At 47.0% G+C, this 20,804-nt stretch overlaps 1 protein-coding gene across 11 annotated transcripts in view; it reads right to left on the bottom strand.

The window, feature by feature from the left end:
• The window catches only part of SEMA5A (semaphorin 5A), a 484,035-nt gene that overhangs the window by 7,950 nt on the left and 455,281 nt on the right, over nt 1-20,804 (bottom strand). For all 11 annotated transcript variants that reach the window (XM_045442243.1, XM_045442302.1, XM_045442320.1 and 8 more), the window contains 5 exons: nt 17,836-18,054; nt 10,213-10,383; nt 8,536-8,691; nt 7,069-7,116; nt 2,253-2,464 (listed from right to left, as the gene is read on the bottom strand). In XM_045442243.1, the coding sequence (XP_045298199.1) occupies nt 2,253-2,464; nt 7,069-7,116; nt 8,536-8,691; nt 10,213-10,383; nt 17,836-18,054 (806 nt within the window). The remainder of the gene's footprint in view (nt 1-2,252; nt 2,465-7,068; nt 7,117-8,535; nt 8,692-10,212; nt 10,384-17,835; nt 18,055-20,804) is intronic.

The following is a 20,804-nucleotide window of genomic DNA, read 5'->3' as shown; positions in this document are numbered from 1 at the left end:
GCATGAGATGAGGAAACAGCCATTCTGAGTCACCCTCTGGGCATTTGCCAGCACGACAACCCTGCTCAGACCCAGCCAAGGTGTGCATGCCTACAAGAGGACCAGAGCTCCTGCCTTAAGTTCCTGCTTTGAGCTGAGCCTGCAAAAAGTCAGTGACGTCTGCCCCAACCACCTTGTGAGTAACAGGTGCCTGCTACCCTCTCTCTGTCTCCTGCTCACTGCTGACCTGGGACGGGGGACTGCCCTTCCCCAGGCTCCTGGGATGTGTCAGTAATAAACCATGGGACTTGACTTCTTTTGGGCGAGTGTACTGAAACTGTGCCTTCAGTCAAAACAAGCCTGGGGTTTCCACTTCCCCAAAGTGGGAGCTCAGCTGCAGAGGGAGCTGCCTGCCGATCCCATGGGGGTGGCCTGTGCCTCCTCACTCCACAGGTCAGAGTACGCATATTCTTAATTTGACACACCAGCTATGGGCCCCCTAACACAGGCTCCTGTAGCCACTTCTGACACAGATGCCCTTCCTTAATTAAGTCATTAAAGGCACCGATACTTCCAAAATGCTAAACTATGCCAGGTGGAGTGCAAATATTGAAAAAACTGACATAAAGATGCAGGATGGTCGGCAGAGGCCAACTGTCCAGGACTGGTCTGGGCAAGGTATCAGAAGAAAGTTCCAGAAGGATCCTCAGCGCTACCCTGCTGCCCTCGTAGAAATGAAATTTCTTATTATCTCGAGTGGCTACTGGATCTTAAGTGAGAACAGAAGACCAGCTGAATTATCTTGAGACACTTGGAGTGACACACAAGTTGATAGGTTGGAATCACATTTAGAGGAGCCCCTTTCTTGGGTTCTGAAGGCTTGTTTGGAAGGTTGTTGCTCATAAAAGGAGCTCACGTTCCTTCTCATACTCCGGGATCTCCGCTCTGAGACGTCGTGAGGGGCGTGTTATTAGTGCCTGGTGCTTCATTCCACAGCCCTAGCACGTGATTACTATAAGGTGCTGAAGGGTTCTGGATCCTGGGGGTAAGCAAGGCCCATGGGTGAAAGTCAGCTGGCTCTGTCTCTGTCCAAGTGCTAGAGAAGGGGGCCTCGTGGTAGGAGGGAAATAAGAGAGGGCACTGTGGGTCCCAGGACACAAGCCCTTTCAATCACCTGAAGTTGTAGGTGCTAAAGATGTTCCATATTCCCACATGGGAAGGAAATCAAAGGAATTTCAAAGGAAATCATAGCAGAGAAAGAGTCTCCACGTGCTCCCTAAAAATGCCCAGGGGAACCACCAACTTCACAGGAATATCAACATGAGAATTTCGTTCCTTCACACGGGTGGTAGGGCACATTGGGTGAAGCAGACAAGAGTCCTCGATGTCCTTCCAGTTACACCCCCGACCTCCTGTATGTTATCTCATTTAAACCGTGCAACAAAGATATGACAGTACATATTGCTACACCCATTTTAAAGACGAAGAAACTGAGGTTCAAAGAAGTGACTAACTTGTAATCCAAAACCTGATGCACAATGCCTCAAATAAAGACCACATTTGTTTTGTCAGGCACTAGTCAAGACATAGGAGAAAATGGAGGCTCGGTGACTGTGAATGACTAGCATTAAGTTTACTCAGTTGGTGACTCATGAACTCAGCTCTTTCTGGTCCAAAGCGGATACCCTTTCCACTCTTTCTTCCTTCCTTAGAACTGGCCTCTATTTCTGGGTGGATCACTGAATTAATCACCCGCCGGGAAAATCTAACAGAACACTTCACCCCACACCAGCCACATAGCACTTCTGCAGCGTGCAAAGCTGAAGAGACTTCATTATGCATACAAATTATTTGAAGATAATTTTTATAATGATGTGACAGTTTTTCTCAGGATCCCATCGGGGTGATTCCAGCAATGAACCTGTACATCGGATTACGCAACCCCGGTCCTCACTACCACCGTCTGGCAAGTACAGGTCCTTGGCCTGGAGCTCTTCTCGTTGACAAGACCTCTCTTTGAACATGGAAGGCACCGTGGAGGCGAACTGGACAGTGGCCAATGACTCAGTATTTTCCAGCATTTTATTTGTTGCCGCTTCTGTGTCTTGTTTCTAACCCACTTCCCCATATAAGATGCCACCTTTTTTTTCAGGCAAAGGAAAGCTGAAAAGGCAGCTCATCACGAAGCACACCTATTACCTTACCCTCCCCTCCTTCACTCAAGCCACCGCCCCCCGGGGTGCTGCTTGGCCATCTGTCTGCCGGTCCCTTACCTTGATGGCTTCCACTGAGTCGTACTTGTCCAGTTTGTTAATATGGTTAGTTATGCTGGTGTTGAGAGGGGCGGGAGCGACAGGGTGGATGACGGTGGCGTCGTGGGACTGCTGCTGGTACCGCTGGCAGTAGGTGTAGACGAGCAGCGTAAGGAGGCAGCCCAAGATGGAGCTGCTCAGCCCCACGGCGATCATGTGGAACATGTTGAACTCTGGGAAGACAGCATCACAAGTGACGCTACTTTGGAAAAGAACACGCTACTCAACAGCTCAACGCACTCGGATGAGGACAGAAAAGCAAAATGAAAGGCCCCTGACCAACTCCAAACTTCAAGAAATCACAGGACCTTCCTTTGAAATGTCACGGCCACCAGGACGCTTCCCCCCCAGAAGTACAGCTTATTTTGCGTTAATGCTCTTATGGATTACAATCGGGTTTTGTTTGTTTGTTTGTTTGTTTTTAATTTTTTTTTTCAACGTTTATTTATTTTTGGGACAGAGAGAGACAGAGCATGAACGGGGGAGGGGCAGAAAGAGAGGGAGACACAGAATCGGAAACAGGCTCCAGGCTCTGAGCCATCAGCCCAGAGCCCGACGCGGGGCTCGAACTCACGGACCGTGAGATCGTGACCTGGCTGAAGTCGGACGCTTAACCGACTGCGCCACCCAGGCGCCCCTACAATCGGGTTTTTGGACATCACCTGAATACACTAGAAGAAGCATTTTTTTTTTTGAAAGGCTTGTACAAGTCTGCTTGTCTGTTTCAAGTGTGGCATGATTTCTGGTCTATGGGGTTACTTGAGAACATGTTTTCCATGCTCCTTAACCAGTGGAGGATCCCTGCCTACGGCCTGGCTGTGCCCCATGAACAAAGTGAGAACGCATTTACTGCTTCCAACTACTGCTCAAAATTACTGTATTTTGGAGACCTTGTAAAGAAAATGGTTTACACCAAAGAAATAAAGGATTTGTGCCAAAGGAATAAAATATGATCTTTTGATGGTCATGCAACAGCCCTCTTTTACATATTTTTGTTTGTGTTAAGTAGCATCTTTGGGTTATTTTCCTTGAGTTATAAATACAAGATGTAGAAAAAATGAGTGGACGTGGATTTCTGGCTCTAATATGTGATTGGCTCGAGGGACACCAAGGTAACATAATTAAGACCTCTGTAATGTCTGAGAAACAACCAAAAGAAATTACAGATGTTCATCATGTCTTGGTAAGATGCGATACAAAAAAGTTTCAAGACTTTCAGGGAATAAAGACATTTGAGTAATGCTCATGAAGCTGGACTTAGTGAAAATCAGGTGAAGGACAACACAACCTTAGTTTTTCTATGCTGTGTTGGTTCTATGTGGCCAACCTGTTGCCTGTGGGTTATTGGTCTCTGTCACCTGCACAGGGCACATCCCGAGGATGGCCTTTCAGCCACGGTGTCCCCTCCATCCACCACCAGGGGGCGCAGTGTCACCCACGCTCTTCCCAGATCTGTCCATCCTGCACCCAAATAGAACCATGAGAATGCCTGCTAGGCACACTGCAGACACCAGGTGAGTCCCACGGTGATAGCAAGAGGCCCCCAGGCTCTCAGGGAGAGAAGACCTGCAAGTTTGTCCCCTGCACCCAGGCCCTGGGGTGTATGTCCCTCAACTACCCTGGCTCCTCCCTGAGGACTTTCAGAGTCACATTCACCTCAGCTGGGTCCACTCACTGAGGTGCCCTCACTGTCCCCACATCCTGACGTCTCCCTCTAGGCTGTGCCCTTTGCTGCTCCCAGATGCTGCGTTCTGGGGACCCCTGAGAGAGGGAGCTGCCTGCCCAAGTGAGCACAGAGCCTGGGTTCGCTGCGAGCCACAACCCACTCGCTCCTACCTGAATCCTAATGCAGGTGTCCAGTGTCTTCAGCACCAGGACCTGGATGATCCAGGCGGAAGTTACTAGAATATTCTACAAGTATCATCTACTCCCCAACACCCACCTGTTTTTCACTTTTGGTTCTTTGCTCAGTGGTTTAACAAAATGGAAGCAACTCATAAACCTCTGGCCTTTCCCGATTTTGTCTGGAGCCTCTAGAACTGGAGACCCCCAACCTGGGAAGGGTGGACAGAGCATCCGGGGAGCTTTCCACCAGCGACCGCCTGAAATGTCTACTATAACATTGAGGCGGTCCTCAAGGTAAGCAAGAGCGGATCTCACATATGTTGCCATTGTTTTATACTTTAGCCAATTGGACTCCCCAGGGTCAATGCCACCTACCGATAAAAGCACTGTCTGCTGCACTGATAACAGTTTATTGTAACATATGAAAGATGTATGATGCTTTCCATACGCAGATGCTTTGTCATCAGTCCAATGAATGGTGCTTGCAGGTGCCTGGGGAGGGCTGGGGCCAGCTGACATCTTTATGAGGATTATATAGTCTTTGTGTCTCGTGCAACTAAAAATAGCTAAACTGAAAATTTTCAATAGGTCTATGCTTTTCCGCATTGGGAAAAATAGTGCCTATTAAATCTCTTTTGAATTTGCTTAGCGTGGCTCTTTCCTTTGAATATGTTTTTTCTGTTGTTTTCGGTCAGTAGTGTTGGAATAGAAACCCACTACCCAGTTGGCTCAACTGGCTGTTCTTCTGTACAAAATTTGATGGGTTTTCCTTCAAATGGAAAAAAGACATCTATGTTGTCTCCTGAAACATCCCGAAACATTTTGCTAAGTAATTCCTTTTACTTCTCAGCCCTATACTCAGATCCATACAACCTCTTACTTGCCTAACCTGGTGGGTCAATGTTAGCAGCCTAAAGATCTAAAAACTCAGTTCTGAATATTATAAGATCTCTGAGACTTAATCAACCGCATGTCAAGGTTTGATCTTGGGTTGGGGAGCCAGTTAGCCCAGCTGACCCAGACACACAGAAGCAGTATTTTAGGATTGGGAGTGGGCTTTGCATCATGGTCTCCCAAGTGCTCAAGGCCCTTGAAGGTCTCCTGTATCCTAACCCAGGGAGGGCTGGCCAGGGAAAATGGTTTCTAAACGTGTGGCAGGCGTGGAGGGCCAGTCAACTCTGCAGAGGCAACTTCTGGTTGACCCCAGGTTCTGCCTTGGCCTTCCCAGAGGACAAGAATACTCCTCAAGAATTCTGGTTCATGGAATCTTGACCTATGCTGCCTCTGAGGGCAGCAGGCGCCCCCAGGCCCAGGGTCCAGAGTGTCCAAGAGTATTTGGCTCCAGCCCCTGGACACAATCCTCCCAGATACTGCCAGGATACTCTTCCTGTGGTGCTCTGGCCTTAAAGCTCACACTCAGATCCCACTGCCTGGGTCCACACTCTGGCTCCGTTGCTGACTTCCTGGCGACCTTCACCCGTGGCCTCCTCTCTCTGACTCTCAGCAACCCTAATGCAGACGACAGTGCCTAGCTGCTATCCCTTTCCTAGAATTTGCAAAACCCAAATCTCTGGAACCTGATTTTTCCTCGCTCAGCTGGCAGCAAAGCATGACTTGACCTGACCCAGTCTGCTGCAGAACGGACTAGAGCTGCAGGGGGAGTGTTAGCATTTTCACTTTGCGCGCATCTCACAACAGCATCATTAAAGAGACTGGTTACAGAACGTGGCCCCAGGCACTGCAGCATGTTATGTAACAGACTTTGCATGCCCTGTATTACCCATCTGAAATCTGGTGATGGCTGGATTCCGAAACCCTTTCCTATCTGCGAAGGTTTACATTAAGGAACTGTGGGCTGTGGCACCTCCATGAACACTCTCTGTGAGGATCAAATGGGACGCTTCTTGCCACTTAATTCAGTGACATATAGTGACTGATCTTACAGCTTTAATAATTTTATGGGAGCTGGTATATATTTATCTTCCAGCTGGATCCCAAGTGAGTAACTGTCAGTCTGTGAACCCACTGAACTCGTGTAGGTCAGGCACCAGACCCTGCATTTCTCAGGCACTGGGGTCTTTTATGATGCGACTGTTGGTTCCAGAAGGGCTGGGGCTATTTGTGTCTCCATGATAAACTCAATGTCCCTCACAAAACTCCAAGAGTCGGTGGTCAGCAAAGATTATTGAATGAACAGATTGACAGCTACCTAAGCAGAAAAACTGTGATGGTGGACTCTTAATTAATGTAGCTAATCACAGTAAGTACATTCCTAAAACACACCCACGAAGCTCCTGATTCCATATGAACACAGAGACAAAAGCCTGTGGCTGAGCTGTCTGGGACTCCCCTGATGGAATGGATTCTGGAAGGAATGTGTATTTGTAGGTCACCAGCCACATGTATGAATATGCCATCTCGGTGTGGATATCGGGTCGGTTTAGCAAAGGTGACGGACAGAGGGTGGGCTTTGATCACTGGACCGTCAACCCATCCTGCTCAGACAAGAGAAACATAGACAGTAAAGTCTAAATTTATCATGAACTGGGACCAGAGATTGTGATTTATATCATTTGGGTCTGCAGAAAGTTTAAAAAATTCCTCTAGAGGTGTAGGTATAACCTTACGCCCCATTATAATTTTGTCGCTCCAGCAGCCTGGAGGTTTGAAGCTGGCTGCCATGTATTTGTGATGATCCCAGTCTAGCTACTGCACCTGAGAACCACTGACCCAGATGTCAAATATTGACTATTTGTAGTTACACTACCAAAGTGGAAGGGGTTTGGATCAAGAGTTTCTCCAGTCTGTTTTTCTTGGCCCAAACATCATATGAAACATATGGGAAGAGAAATGATTAGAAAATAACGGAAATCAACAAAACACTAGTTTAAGAAAAAAAGTTAAAAAACATTAGTTAAAAAGAGGAACTTACCCCCACACCTTTTCTCTTCTACACTACTGGATCTCGCCACAGATACTTCTGGAAAAAATTAAATCATGACGTTGGGTGTTGGGAAGGAAGCAAACATCAATGGTTCATTTACAAAATATCTAATGATTTCGAGTTTTATGTGAGTCCAAGTTCCCAAAGCTTGACTAATTGTTAAAAAAAACAAATCACATGTGTTTCTTTGTTCTAACCAACCTGAGCTGTACTTGGTCAAGGTCATCTAGATGGGGAACGAGTGAGGTTCATTACCACAGAAAGAAAAGGCTATGGTCCTTTGGCTCGAAACCAAGGCACTAACTTCGAAATAAAGCCAAGTATGTGCTGGTTTTCCGCTATCATACATTCTGCCAGCTGTGAACCCCACGGCGTCTGCCTCGGTCTTCCCACCTCCGATCTCTGGTTGCATCAAAGCCAGTGTTGCCAAATTCCCTGCAGAGGGGGGGACTGATCCACTGGAGCTCGAAGAAAATTGCCACAACAAATAAAGTCCCCATTCAGAGCTCACTCATGCTCTTTGCCATGACACACACAAATACACAAATAAAATGCCAATGAGGGAACAGATCCCAAAAACGTTTTAACCCACAAGGATCAAGGATCAAACACCATGTCGGAAGACCGGAGACGTGATTCTTTCCTGTAACGAGAATTTGTGTCTGCGTAACAAGAATTATCAACGTGTCTCTGGTTAAGAAGGAAAGTGACACAACGCTTGCAGTTCTATACCGTACATGATGGAAGTGCCATACAAGACTAACGCTACTAGTTTTCTGTGACATATGATTACCTTTTTCCGTAAGTGGAAGAAAACAAGGTAGTTACCTATTATTATCTTGAAACAGGTTGCTCTCTGCTTTGGTCGACATCAGTAGATGTAAGGCCCACAGTGGACATGTACAAAATGACTTACAAGTATCTAACACCGTGCTTACAGTGAACATGCGACAGATGATTTGTTACCGTCGATAAGTAAACATCAATTTCACATGGAAAAGCCTATTGGCAAAGGGCCAGCTAATCTCTTCTCCAAGATGAGCCCCCTGGTACATTTCCATTTTCCCAACAATATCAAAGTTGCAAAAGAATTGTCCCCTTTCCTCTGTACAAACACCTGCACACAACATTACAGAAGCATTTAACCTGTTAAAATACCAAAATAATCTATTTGAATTTTTTTGAGCAGAATCTTCTCGCTGTGTTATAGTCAGTAAATTGCAAAAGACACTGTGCTAAAAAAAAAAAAAATTGTAAAACTCACGGCCTAAATGCAACCCACAGTTATCTGTAAATCTATCCTCTAATTACCTTGAAAGGACAAGAGTTGATAGGATCATCTCTGTTTCACCAAAAGCGACCTCCAAGGACAGCTAACACTCCCACCTATGACTCATCTCCTCTCTAAACAATGGAAATGATTTTGTTCACCCCGATAAGCATCTCTGCTCTTACCTGGGATGAAATTGGAATCAAACACACACGGCCGGCTCTCCGTGGTGTTTCCAGAACACTGGCTGCCCACAGGGAACAGAAGGATGCACTGGCGGGCACGGATCTGGACTCCAGACACGTCACACTCAGACCAGTCTGACCACTCCGACCAGCTCTCTGCAATGACCAGAAGGGGACGGGACAACACTGCCCACTGAGATCGATCGGCCTGGAAGCACCACAGGTCACATACGTTACATTAAATTTTCATACTACAATTTTAACGGGTCTGTGTATAAATAAGATGGACAGGTAGCCTCTGACCGCTCCAGTAAATAAATTACACACGGGCATGGATAAAAGAGCTGGTATGCCTTTGATCAAAAATCAAATGTGCTTCAAACACATTTTCTAGAACCCATGTTATTCTACTGCTTTCAACTCATTGTACTAGACACTCAATAAGCTAATTCGTGAGGTCCGGCAGTGTAGACATGGGCAGTGGTCGGGGGAGAGAAATCAGCAGTGAGGACACCATTTTCCACCTGACAATGCTCCCCGATGGAGGCCAGCCCTCAAAGGTTTTCCCGCAAAATTCCTACAGGCCTCAGAGCTCGAGCAAGAGAAATGACAGTGTGTGAATGAGAAAGCCCTGGTTGCTGAAAGGGGTGTCGAATGCTTTCGCTTCTGTTACAAAAACAATTGTGCAGAGTCAATATACCAAAGTCAGGCTGTACTTGAGGAAGAATTTATTTTATCCTGTGTTTACTGTTGCCTATGTGCGTAAGATCGGTGCACGAGTCTTGAGTTAAGGCCCCAAGCTGAGTGATAAAAGGTCACTTCACCCCGAAGTGGAAAATTTGCTAGGATTTGTTAAATTCGCCCAGGCTTACGGATGTGTGAAAAGAGAGAGCAACCCTTATATTTTAAGTAAGGGGGTTAAAAAATATAAATAAAAAAGAACTCTCCGTATTTTTTGAAAATATTAGACACATTATAAAGACGTGTTTCTATGCGGGTTGCTCTTTTCTTCTTTTTAGATTTAAGCATCATCTTTGCATTACAGGGGAAGTTTGGAAATCAGACGTGTGCCTTGACTCACTGTAAAGACATGACATTTTTCCTCAAAAATGTGTCAAGTGCCAGGTTTGAGGATGCCTGAGAATCTGGTTTCTAGGCACTGTTCTGTATAAATGGAACCTTCTAGAAAGATCTGCAGGAGTAAGCTAAAAACAAAAAAGGATGAGCATTTCAATGTCGAAGTTAGACTCAGAAGAGGGCGCCTCATTCATTCCTAGCGGGCCCTGTTGGGTGGGGAGGTTGTTACAGTGCACCCACTGGGCACCTGTGCTAGCCAGCCTCGGAGCTTGCCCACCCCCGTCCCCCAGACCTGAGGCCGAGTCCTTCCCAAGGGCTCTCCTTGCTCCCCACTCTGATTTTCAGATCCCACTACCAGGTTAAACCTTCTAATGAGACATTGTGATAACGAGTTTCTGTTACTAGTTGTGCCACTGTTGACGTGCTGGCAGCTATTTTAATGCAGAACAGTGGGATATGGTCAAGGATAACTGTGAGGGATGAGGTGCTCCTCTCTTTCAGGATTTGCTGTCATGGGCTACCATCAATTTCTCTGTTTCTACATCAATCAAGGGAAGAGGCGAGTCTGCCCAGAATCGCGCAAGCCTCCTGGCTGCTCACCGGGGCAGGGCTGCGTGTTGCAGAGAGCTTCCTCCGTATGTAGCCCCAGGCAGATGTCTCCTCCGTAGGCTGGGGCCGGGTTTGTGCACGAGCGGGTCCTCATGTAGTGTCCACCGCCACAGGTCGCCGAGCATTTTGACCAGGGAGACCAGCAAGACCACACGCCATCCACTGGGAAGGGACACAAAGGCATATGACTTCTGAACTCCTAATGTGACCAGCCTGATGCGGCCGCAGATAGAACGTGCATCGTGGGAGGCCATCTGCACACGCCCCTGACCGCTCCCAGGGCTGTCTGGCCTCTTCCTCCTGGTGACCAAACCAGTTTTGTGTATTTCTCCCTCTGCTTTCTCGGTTCCTCTTACTTGCTCTTTCAGGAAATATTTCCAAGCATATAACAAGCAAGCACGCAGATAGCCGAGGAAGGCTATGCACGCGTAACAAAGTCCCAGTTCTGGGAAGGACCATTAACCACATTCCGTGGTCATTACTGGGAAGGCCAGTGAGCGCTCACCTTTGCTAACCACAGAGAGGACCTGGAGCCAAGGATCAGCAGTTGTGGACACAGGCTCCCTTACTAATTGCATTACAATGTGCTCCACGAGAGCGGGATAGAAAAGAGCTAACGGGTCCCGGCAGGAACTGTGAAGGATGCTTCTAGATGGGGGCATCAAACAACCCAACTAAGCATAAACCACGCTGCCTTGGAAGTGCACGGACAGGAGACCAAAGACAGGAATCCCCAAGATCTGCGGCCAGACTTCAGGATGATAATGCAGGTGAGTTTTACACTAAGGGCGTGAGGCATAACTGGTTCCATGACTGCTGGTGACCCAGAGCACGCCTCCCGTTCTCCCCAGGCCGGGCTCCTGATACCTGCCCACGGGCCTCCTGAACGCTGGGATCAGCGGCCCGCCTGGCTCTGGGACCTCAGGGCTTGCCTCGCGTTACGTGAAGTTGCTAAAACAGACACCTCATCTGGCTTCGGTCTCTGCTACTGTCATATGTGACCCGAGACACAGAATCCGAAGGAGGCTCCAGACTCTGAGCTGTCGGCACAGAGCCCGACACGGGGGGCTTGAACCCACAGACCGTGAGATCATGACCTGAGCTGCAGCCGGATGCTTAACCCACTGAGCCACCCAGCCCCCCCTCATTGTTGAAATGAAAAAACAAAACAAAACAAAACAAAAAAACAAAAAACCAGAACCATTTCAAACCAATTTTAAAACGAGTCTGTGACCTAACTGGGAACTTTGTGACTCAAAAGTTTATACATTTTACTTAATAGGCAATAAGTTAGATTAGAGCCTAAGGGGGAACCCATCAGATACATGCCATAGGCTGTGACACCAGCAAAAGGAGGCAGTCAGGTGTTTGCCTAGAATTGTGTAAGTTTCAAACATCCTCTCCCACATCCAATCTTACTGGGAGGATGCTTGCTGGCTGTTTTTCCCGGAGCTGAAGTTTGGTCTCTAGCACATATACTTGCACACCCCCAAAAAGGGTGCCCATAAGTCGTAGTGCCTTAGAATGACAGGTGTCAAAGGTGTCAGAGTGTACACGGGAAAGTCTGGAGCTCAGAAGGGTCTACTGACTTGTTCTAGATGGTTCCAGAGCCCAATTTAGAACCAACCACGTGATCTGAGGATTCTTCACTTAAAAAAAAAATTAATGTTTATTTATTTTTGAAAGAAAGAAAGAGGCAGTGGGGAGGTGGGGGAGAAGGGCAGAGAGAGAGACCTAGAATCCGAAGGAGGCTCCAGGCTCTGAGCTGTCAGCACAGAGCCCGACGTGGGGCTCGAACTCGCGGACCGTGAGATCATGACCTGAGTCAAAGTCGGACGCTTAACCGACTAAGCCACCCAGGCGCCCCTTGTGGCTAATGATAGACCTGCTGACCAATGGCCAACAGGTATATGAAACAATGCTCAACATCACTCATTATCAGGGAAATGCCAATTCAAAACCACCTAAGACATCCCCCACCCCTGCCAGGATGGAGATTATAAAAAGAATGACAGGCAGATAATAACGTTGGTGAGGATGTGGCGAAACTGGAACCCTTGCACACTGCCGGTGCAAATGAAACCTGGGGCGGCCGCTGGGGAAACTACTATGGCGGTTCCTCAAAAAATGAAAACCAGAGCTACTGTGTGATCCAGCAGTCCCGCTTCTGGGTATAGATATCCGAAAGAACTGAAATCAAGATTTCTAAAAGATACCTCCATTCCTATGTCCACTGCACCATTGTTCACAGAAGCCAACACTATGCGCCTGTGTGGCACCGCGTCTGTAGTTAACGGTACCGTCTGGTGTTGTCCGAACAGTACAACTGTTCAACAGTATCGTCTTTTAATAAAGGTTTGTTAAGTCTTTGTTATCTCACGTGGGTGGCTCTCATGTTAAATATTCTTACTCAAACACAAAAAAAGGATAAACACTTTAAAAACAAACCAAACATCGAGTGCTTTCCTTCACAATCATTTTATGATCACGCAGGATCTAACGATCACACACAGCAGGGAGCCAATAAGCTGCTATGTACAACCCACCTTGCGGTCTTTCAAACAGTGTTCGCTCCTATCCACATTTCAACCAGTACGCGAAGTATCATCTCATCTCGTCTAATAAAGGCTGCCCGCCCCCGCCCCCCACACCGACTGTCTGGTGGGGATCGTGAAAAACATCCCCGGGCCCAGGACTGTTGGTTGTTTGACAGAGAGAGTGTCATTCTCGCTCAAAATGTGAGCAGTTTGGGGGCACATCTGTAACCGAACCCAGTTGCGAAAACGTTCCCACTTGTCAGTTTAAACCACAAGATCACATCGTACCTCTACCAATTGCCACGGCAATTGCTTTGCTCCAAGGGATATCGAAGAGTTGGGGAAATAGATGCTCCCTGTACAAAAGGAAATCAAAGGAAATTCCAGCCACTTCATTCCATCAGGTAGTCGCCCTGGTCTGTAATTGTCCGATGCCCCCAGACCGATTCTACCCTGCTCATCGCCCCCCACCACGTCATCCTCATGCTTACGTTTCAAATCTCAACCTTCCTCTGGGGGCAGTGACACTGGGGAGAAGGGGGATGGTGCTTTATACCGGGTGAAAAATGACATTGAGTATGGAAATGCCATTTCACATTAGGAAGACTAACGTGTTTCCAAAACAGAAATAACAGCCTATTAAAAAGCTCCATGATGTAGCCTTCACTGCCAGGGAGCATGCAGAACCTGGTCGGAAAACAGGAACTTGGAAGCCAAGAAAACCATACAAATGTAGACTCCGTGCTAGACATGCACACCAGGGGAACTGAGCTGGGCTGAGCGCATGAAATCTTCCTTTTCCGCTACATAAACTAGGCTGGACTAACAAAATAACTACACGAGTGGAAATAATAACTCGCTCAGTATTGCCTCCCTTGTCCTCACCGCCAGCCTTGGTGGGGGAGGGGGGGGGTTGTATTCTAGAAATGTGGGACTGAAATGCAGAAGGGTTAGGGCACTGAGGGAACGCGTGGGGAGCAGGCCTGGCAGGCTGAGCCCAGGGCTCCGCACAGTGTGGGGTTTCACGTAACTTCTGTCCCGTCGCTAAAACTCCTGCGGGAATCTCCTCCTGGCCAAGAAAGACCAGCTCGTAGGAAGATCGGACAAATATACGAAAGCTCAGATCCCAGGTTTTTTGCAAGGAGCAAAGCAATCAATTGTAGGGAATTATTTTTGAGCCAATGGAATGTATGGATTAGGTCAACTTCATAGAAGAAGATGCCAATTCGTGTTGGCATCTACCTACTACAATAACATAAGAATGGTGGCCACGGGAAGTACAGTTACTAGTGATCTAAGGAGCAAAGCAAAATGGAATGATTAACGTCTGAGTGTCAGGCATCTTGTGTGCTGTCGGAAATACAAAGCCCGGCATTTACAGTTCTCCAGGACATGGGCGTGTTTGACGTGGATTCCCCAGCGTCCGGAGGCCTGGGCCACACAGGTCGTCACTGTAGGACAGCTGTGCTCTAGACTCCTCCAAGGACCCCTAGGCAGAAGTTTCCTGCAACAGCTGCCTCTACTCCAATCCTCAGTGCTCCTTCTGGACAGAAGCTATGTCTCATGAGCCATTTTTGTCGCCTGTGGTTTACAGAACAAAGCGTGGACTCAAGGAATTCACGAAGAGAAAGGCGGAGTGTTCTGAGCTCATCACAGGTGTCTAACATGTTATCTGTAGAACACACATCTGCCCCAACTCATCACTTTGATTCATAGTCTGTCGTTCCCACTCAGGATCCTCCTCCCTCATACTTAAGGTTTTCATAAATATACACAGACTCTTATTTGAATTTGAATAGTACTTAGTAACAAGGAACTACCTGTTGATTCTACCTTTGTAGGTCAAGATCTGGAATCCTTAGTTCTGAAATAAGCGTGGATTGACAAAGGGAGTGAAGAAAGACCAAGCTACTGCTCAGTGTTGGAGGAAAATTACATAGGTGAAGTTACTACCAGACCAACCCACGGGAGGGGAGAAAGGATCATTTCAACATGATCACAACTTTACAACCTTATTGCAGTTTAGTATACAAGTTGGAATTGGAGATCAAATTTTTCATTGACTGATTTAAAGGATTTTCCATTCATCTAGCCTTTGATTTTCAAATTTCATCATAATGAACAAACTTGTTTTTAAATAAGATACAGTGTCCATTTGTGGCTGTTCTTTATGGGCGCAATAGGACTAAGGATGAGTAAATTCACAGGGAGGAGAGTATCCTAAATGGGGTAAAAAATGGCCCTATTGCTGGATTTGCAGCTTGGCACTCACATCCCTGATCGCTTCCAATCCCCCCTTGCCAAGTTACATCCTGTCGTGTGTTCAGGAATTTTCTAAAAGGTGGGAGAGAGGATAGACATTTACCCAACTCAGTCGCCTGAACTTGCTCATTCCCAAGTGGAAAGTGACGGGGACCTGTCTGAATATTTCCACAACCCTCTGGAATGTTGGCTTTCAGAAAGAAAATGAGGACGGAGCTATTTCAAGACATTAGGGTTATGTGCACATGATACTGGCTTGGCCATCAAATCAACTGAAATACAAATAGCCCCCGAGTCATGTTAAGGGATGTGTCTGAGATGGGCCTGAGCCTTACATGCAAGGACCAGAGCGGCATCCAAATATTTGGAGGAGACTTGAAGCTTGTTGACAGTGATGAGAACTCATGTCTGGATCCTGGAGAGGCGTGGGTGGATGGAGGGATCCTGACATTCCCCTGTCGCCCTCCCTATTCAGTTTATAACACGTATCCTCATCTGATGATGTCACCAACAAACTGTCTCCCAGCTCCAGGGAGGAATCTTACTCTCCGTGCTGGGGCTGTGGGAAAGAACTGGCTTTGTGACCTTTCCCACCCCCTCAACATCACTTGGTTGGGAGAACTGAGTGGCTGAAGGGAAAAGTCCCCTGAGGCTGGAGAAATACAGGAAGAGACAGCCTAAAAGGGGCTGAGCAGCCACAGGAACAAGGGCATTATTGGGATTCTCAGCTACAGAGCTGAGAGCTATGTTATTTTCAGTTTAATGTACATTTATTCATCCAGCCATCCAGCCATCCAACTATTTATTCATCTACCAATCCACCTATCACCCATTCATCCCCCACCTGTCCATCCATCCATCATCTACCCATCATTCATCTGTCCATCCATCCACTTATCTATCCATCCACCAATTCACTCACCACCCATCCACCATTTCACCCAGCACCCATCCATCATCTATCCATCCATCTATTCGTCCACCACTCATCCATCTATTATCCATTCACCCATCTATTCATCTACCAATCCACCCATCATCCATTCATCCCCCACCTATCCATCCATCCATCAAATATTCAATTCATCTGTCCACCCATCCACCTATCTATCCATCCACCAATTCACCCAGCACCCATCCATCATCTATCCATCTACCTTTCGTCCATTCACCCATCCAACAAATGTTCACTGAGGACTGCTGCAAGAGAGTTCCTTGCTTAAGGAACTAAGAAACTTATTTGTACCCACTGAAAAAGATGCTATGCTTGCAGGCTTCTGTATCTTTAAAATCACTGTACCTGGTGTTTGGAATAACCCTCCCTCACTCACCATCCCTGCTTGTCTATTTGGTCAACTCCTATCTGTCCCTCAGGACCCAGTTCAGGGGCCACCTGATCGGGGTAGCTGCCATAATTCCAGCTCAATGGGTCCTTGGCTGATATAGTCACTACATCTGGTCATCAGCCCAATAGCCAGTGACCATACTGGGTTGACATTATTCCCAGGATGCCTCCTCACCTAACTCTAGGTTCTTTTCTGCCCGGGACCATATCACCATGCCCACGTATTCCCTGTGAATGGTGCACAGTGGGCTATCCAGAAATGTTTGCTGACAGAATTGAAGCAAAGAAGAAAGGGAGGGAGGTCAAGTAACCACGGGCTTGTTTTCTCATCGTTCCGTGAACAATCACTGAGAGCTCTTTCGTGGGTGCCAGTCTGATGCTGGGAGCCGGGGACACTGCAGGGAGTGCAGGGAATTCCATCACAGAATTCCTGGCTGTCCTGGAGCCTTCACTTGACAGAGCCAAAGACAACATGCACAGCCGTCAACGGGGTTCGGGTGGCCATGCGGCATCGATGACAGACTCTGACCACGGGAGCATCAGGTGGAAGCGAGTCAGGTGCCAGAGCCACATCCAGAGCTGTGGCAGTGGGGACACAGAGAGACTGGAGCGCTGACTAGGACAGACGGTGCACACAATGTCTTGTCCTGGAGGAAGGAGGCTCTTCAGGCTCATTTATTAACCCTGTGATTTTCTGGGAGTTCGTGGAATGAGACGCCGGGTCTCAGGACACAGACAACACAGCTTCTGTCAGCCTCCAGGGGAGAAGAGTGTGTGTTTAGAGGACTGAACTCAGCACAGAGTGGAGGCCTGCTGACTGACTGATTTGGCTGGTTTGGCTGGCACCTGGTGGGTCATTCTCGATACCTGTCATTCTGGAAGAGGAGCCTGTGGTATGGGGGGGAGGGCGGTCCCGGGACGGCTGGGCCTATCAGTTTGGGAGGAGGTCAACCTCCAGCTTTAAGGACACAACACATCTCTCCAGGCCATGACGGCAGGGCCGACTTCTCCATCAGGCATGATGCCTAGGGCCCAGGATTTTTATAGGGATTCACAAGAATGTTGTAGTTGCTTTTAAAATCAGGAGACATAGGGGCGCCTGGGTGGCTCAGTTAAACATCCAACTTTTGGTTTCGGCTCAGGTCATGATCTCATGGTCAGCTCTGCACTGACAGCTCGGGGCCTGTTTAGGATTCGCTCTTCCTCTCTCTCTGCCCCTCCCACACTCATTCTTTCTCTCTCTCAAAATAAATACACATTTAAAAATATCAGGAGAAATAAATGAATATAATCCAGCCTAGGTTATATGTGTCTTTACACCAATGCAGTTAGAAAATATAGTCTGTGAGTCTTTACATACATATAATCTCAAGCCTAAGGCTGGGGAAGCTAAACGAGCCTCTCTAAATTAGAAGGTCTTCTAAGGCCCTTGATTTTTCATAAGTTTTCCAGATTACTCAATCCACTCACCTGGGCAGGGCAGAATGTTGCATTCCTGGTATTCCAGGGAGGGGCCCAGGCAAGGCAAGCCCCCATACTTGGGCTCGGGGTTGTTGCAAACCCGCTTCCGGTTCCGGATGCCCCTGCTGCAGTCGCGGCTGCACTGTGACCACGACGTCCAGGCCGACCACGCCCCGTTGACGGTGTGGGCGGAGTATCTCCCCGCACGCAGGAAATCGCCAGAAAGGCCTGCCAAGGAAATGGCCTAATTCTATTAGAAGTCCTTAGAGGAAGCACAGTGCAAACCTTCACTCTGCCTCGGCTGCCTGCTTCGTTTCTAGAACTACACTCTCAACATCGGTTGAATACTTCTGATGCTTCAAAAACCAAACAACTGGCGGCGAATGATAATCTCCAATCGCTGAAGCTTCTTTCTCTGCGGTTGCTATTGCATAGGATGCAGCTGAGAACTAGATTTGTAAATGTGGTAACTTCCTTATACAAGGAATAGGTCTTGGGTTTGTAGGTCACTTATTTTCCTGAGAAACTTCTTACAAAGAAAACACAACTTTCTCCCTTCCCTTGGGAATCCTGCAACAAAACTGGGCTGTCCAGGACCAGGCGATGCTCACCATTGGGGACATCTGTCTGGACAAACGGAAGCATGATTCAGACGTTTTTCTAAACCCGTTCCTCTATCCGTGAGCCTTCCCAAAGTGAATTAATGCTGGTGAAAGTCTCGGAAATAATTCAGAGTTAACTGCTTCGGAATCACAGGCCAGGGCGACAGGTGTCTGTTCAAGAACCAGGCAAGGGGTGGAGCACCTGACCCGGAACTGAACACACCTGTGAATGAACTTGCCCAGTGGCACCCGCTCCCATGCAGTTCACAGCACACTTACCAGCAGGTGTGTTTCCAGGTACACATGTGGCGGTAAGAGCACAGCAGCGAGGAAATGTCTTGTTAAGAACAGGCTCTGCCTATATACTGGGGTCTGGTCTGCTCTGAGCATTCTACACTTGAGAAGCCATTTAATTAGCCACAGTCAAAATTCCTGCTTGCTCTGGTGAAAATGGCTGCTCGCTTACAATATTACAAATATTCAGTAATTCTCTCAAACGCTGGCGATGTGATGCGGGTTTTAACAAAAAACTCTGAGGATGCCACACAGTTCCCGGGAGGTGTGACAAGGCAAATATACTCACAGCCCTGTTGCTAAGCTCCTCTATTGTTAAAAACTCTGGCTCAGAAACCTAGGAAGGATGCTCTTTTGAGAAAATGGATTAGAAATGTCTTTCTGTAATGAACCGGTACTCTGTGCTTAATCAATACAGAAACAACTATGCACAGGCAAACCTCATTTTGGGCAATCAGAGGCAAAGAAGCCCGATTCTGTATTTTCAAGATGTCCATACCAAAACGTGTGGTAAGCCCCACGACACAAGGCAGAGGAAGTACATTTTAAGGCTTGCTCAAGATATACTTTTGGAGGAAATATGGGATAGTTTTTATAAATGTGTATCAAACTTGTTCTTAGTTTATATTACTATCATTGAAAACAAATATCAGCTATGATTTTATATGCATCTGAGAATGAAAGGGTTAAAAAAATGTATGTTCAGAAAAGACAATGACATTCCTGTAGGGACACACTGCTATTCACTGTCTCTGTTTTACTTAGATGACATAAGAAATAAGAAAATTCACTGCCTGCTCTGAAGTGAGAAAATAAGTGGATGACTCAGAGACAGTGTTGCCAGATTTTGCAAATGAAATAGAAGAACCCCTGTTAAATCCAAGTTTCAGATGAATTTGGATATTCAAATTTTAGCAATATTTTAGGGTAAGTATGTCCCAAATATTGCATGGGTCATACTTATCCAGAAAAGATTCATGGGGCATACTCACATTTTTAAAAATTCTGAAAAATATCTGAAATTCATCTTTAACTGGGGATTTTGTATTTTATGTCACAATGCTAACATGACATCACAGGATGATCCCTTGTGGAATGCAGATCTTTCAAATGGGTCCTCAGTTTTCTCTTGATATTCTATCATATATCTTTTCTTCTTACAGCAGGGTTTTACAGAATTAATAAGAGTGAATATCATTTTGCTTGATTTTCTACATGTATGGGTGTTTGCTTTATGTAAATTGTAGACTTATTCACACAACATTTTTCACTAAAGCAGACCTTTTTTTTTCAAGAAACAATGAACAGGCTTATATTTAGTTGGTGAACTACAGTGAGCAGGATGGTTTGAGGTCAGGAAATAGTTAATGTCAGAACGTACAATTAGGTGTGGCTCTCGATGGCAACTGCCAAGCCTCCAGTCATGAAGGCTGGCAGATCCAAGATGCCCCTGCTGTTCAGAGGCTCCCGGAGCAGACAGGGACATTTGTGGCCAGTGTGCCACCAGTGGTCCTCATGTGGAGCCACTCCAGAGCCGTTTCCCTCTGGCAATGAAGGAGGACGTTTATCACACCCCCATGAATTTATCCCATCCATGTCAGTCCACCATGGCAACTGCCTCCGTGGTTCATCAAGGCCACCCACCCTGGGTCTAAGGATCCTTCTCTAAAAGTGTCACTGACGGTGACTATGCTTTCTATGTCACATTCATGTTGGGAGAATGAGGTGGAATCATAAACACAAAAGTGCTGAGAAATGTTCCAGGTGCACGACATTACTATCACCGTCCTCATCACATCATGTTCTGAGAACCATCTGTGAACACCTATTTCCTTTCCAGAATCGGACAAATTTTGTGAAAGTAGATGAGAAAGACAGAAGTGATGAATAAGGAAGCGGAAATGAAGCTCTTTGGGAAGGCCAGGCTCACCCCCTTCCCTGCAGTGGAGACAGCTGAGCTCCAGGGGGAGCAAGTGAGTTGTCAGAGGAGAGTAGCCCACTGAGCAGCGGGGCCAGGCGGAGGGTGCATCTTGCGGTCTCTCTTAGAGCTTTCCCTTCCGCTATTAATATGGTATTGAAGGG

The sequence above is a fragment of the Leopardus geoffroyi genome, chromosome A1 (genome assembly GCF_018350155.1).
Source record: "Leopardus geoffroyi isolate Oge1 chromosome A1, O.geoffroyi_Oge1_pat1.0, whole genome shotgun sequence".
NCBI classification, from domain to species: domain Eukaryota; kingdom Metazoa; phylum Chordata; class Mammalia; order Carnivora; family Felidae; genus Leopardus; species Leopardus geoffroyi.
This window is presented reverse-complemented; position numbering and strand designations above follow the sequence as displayed.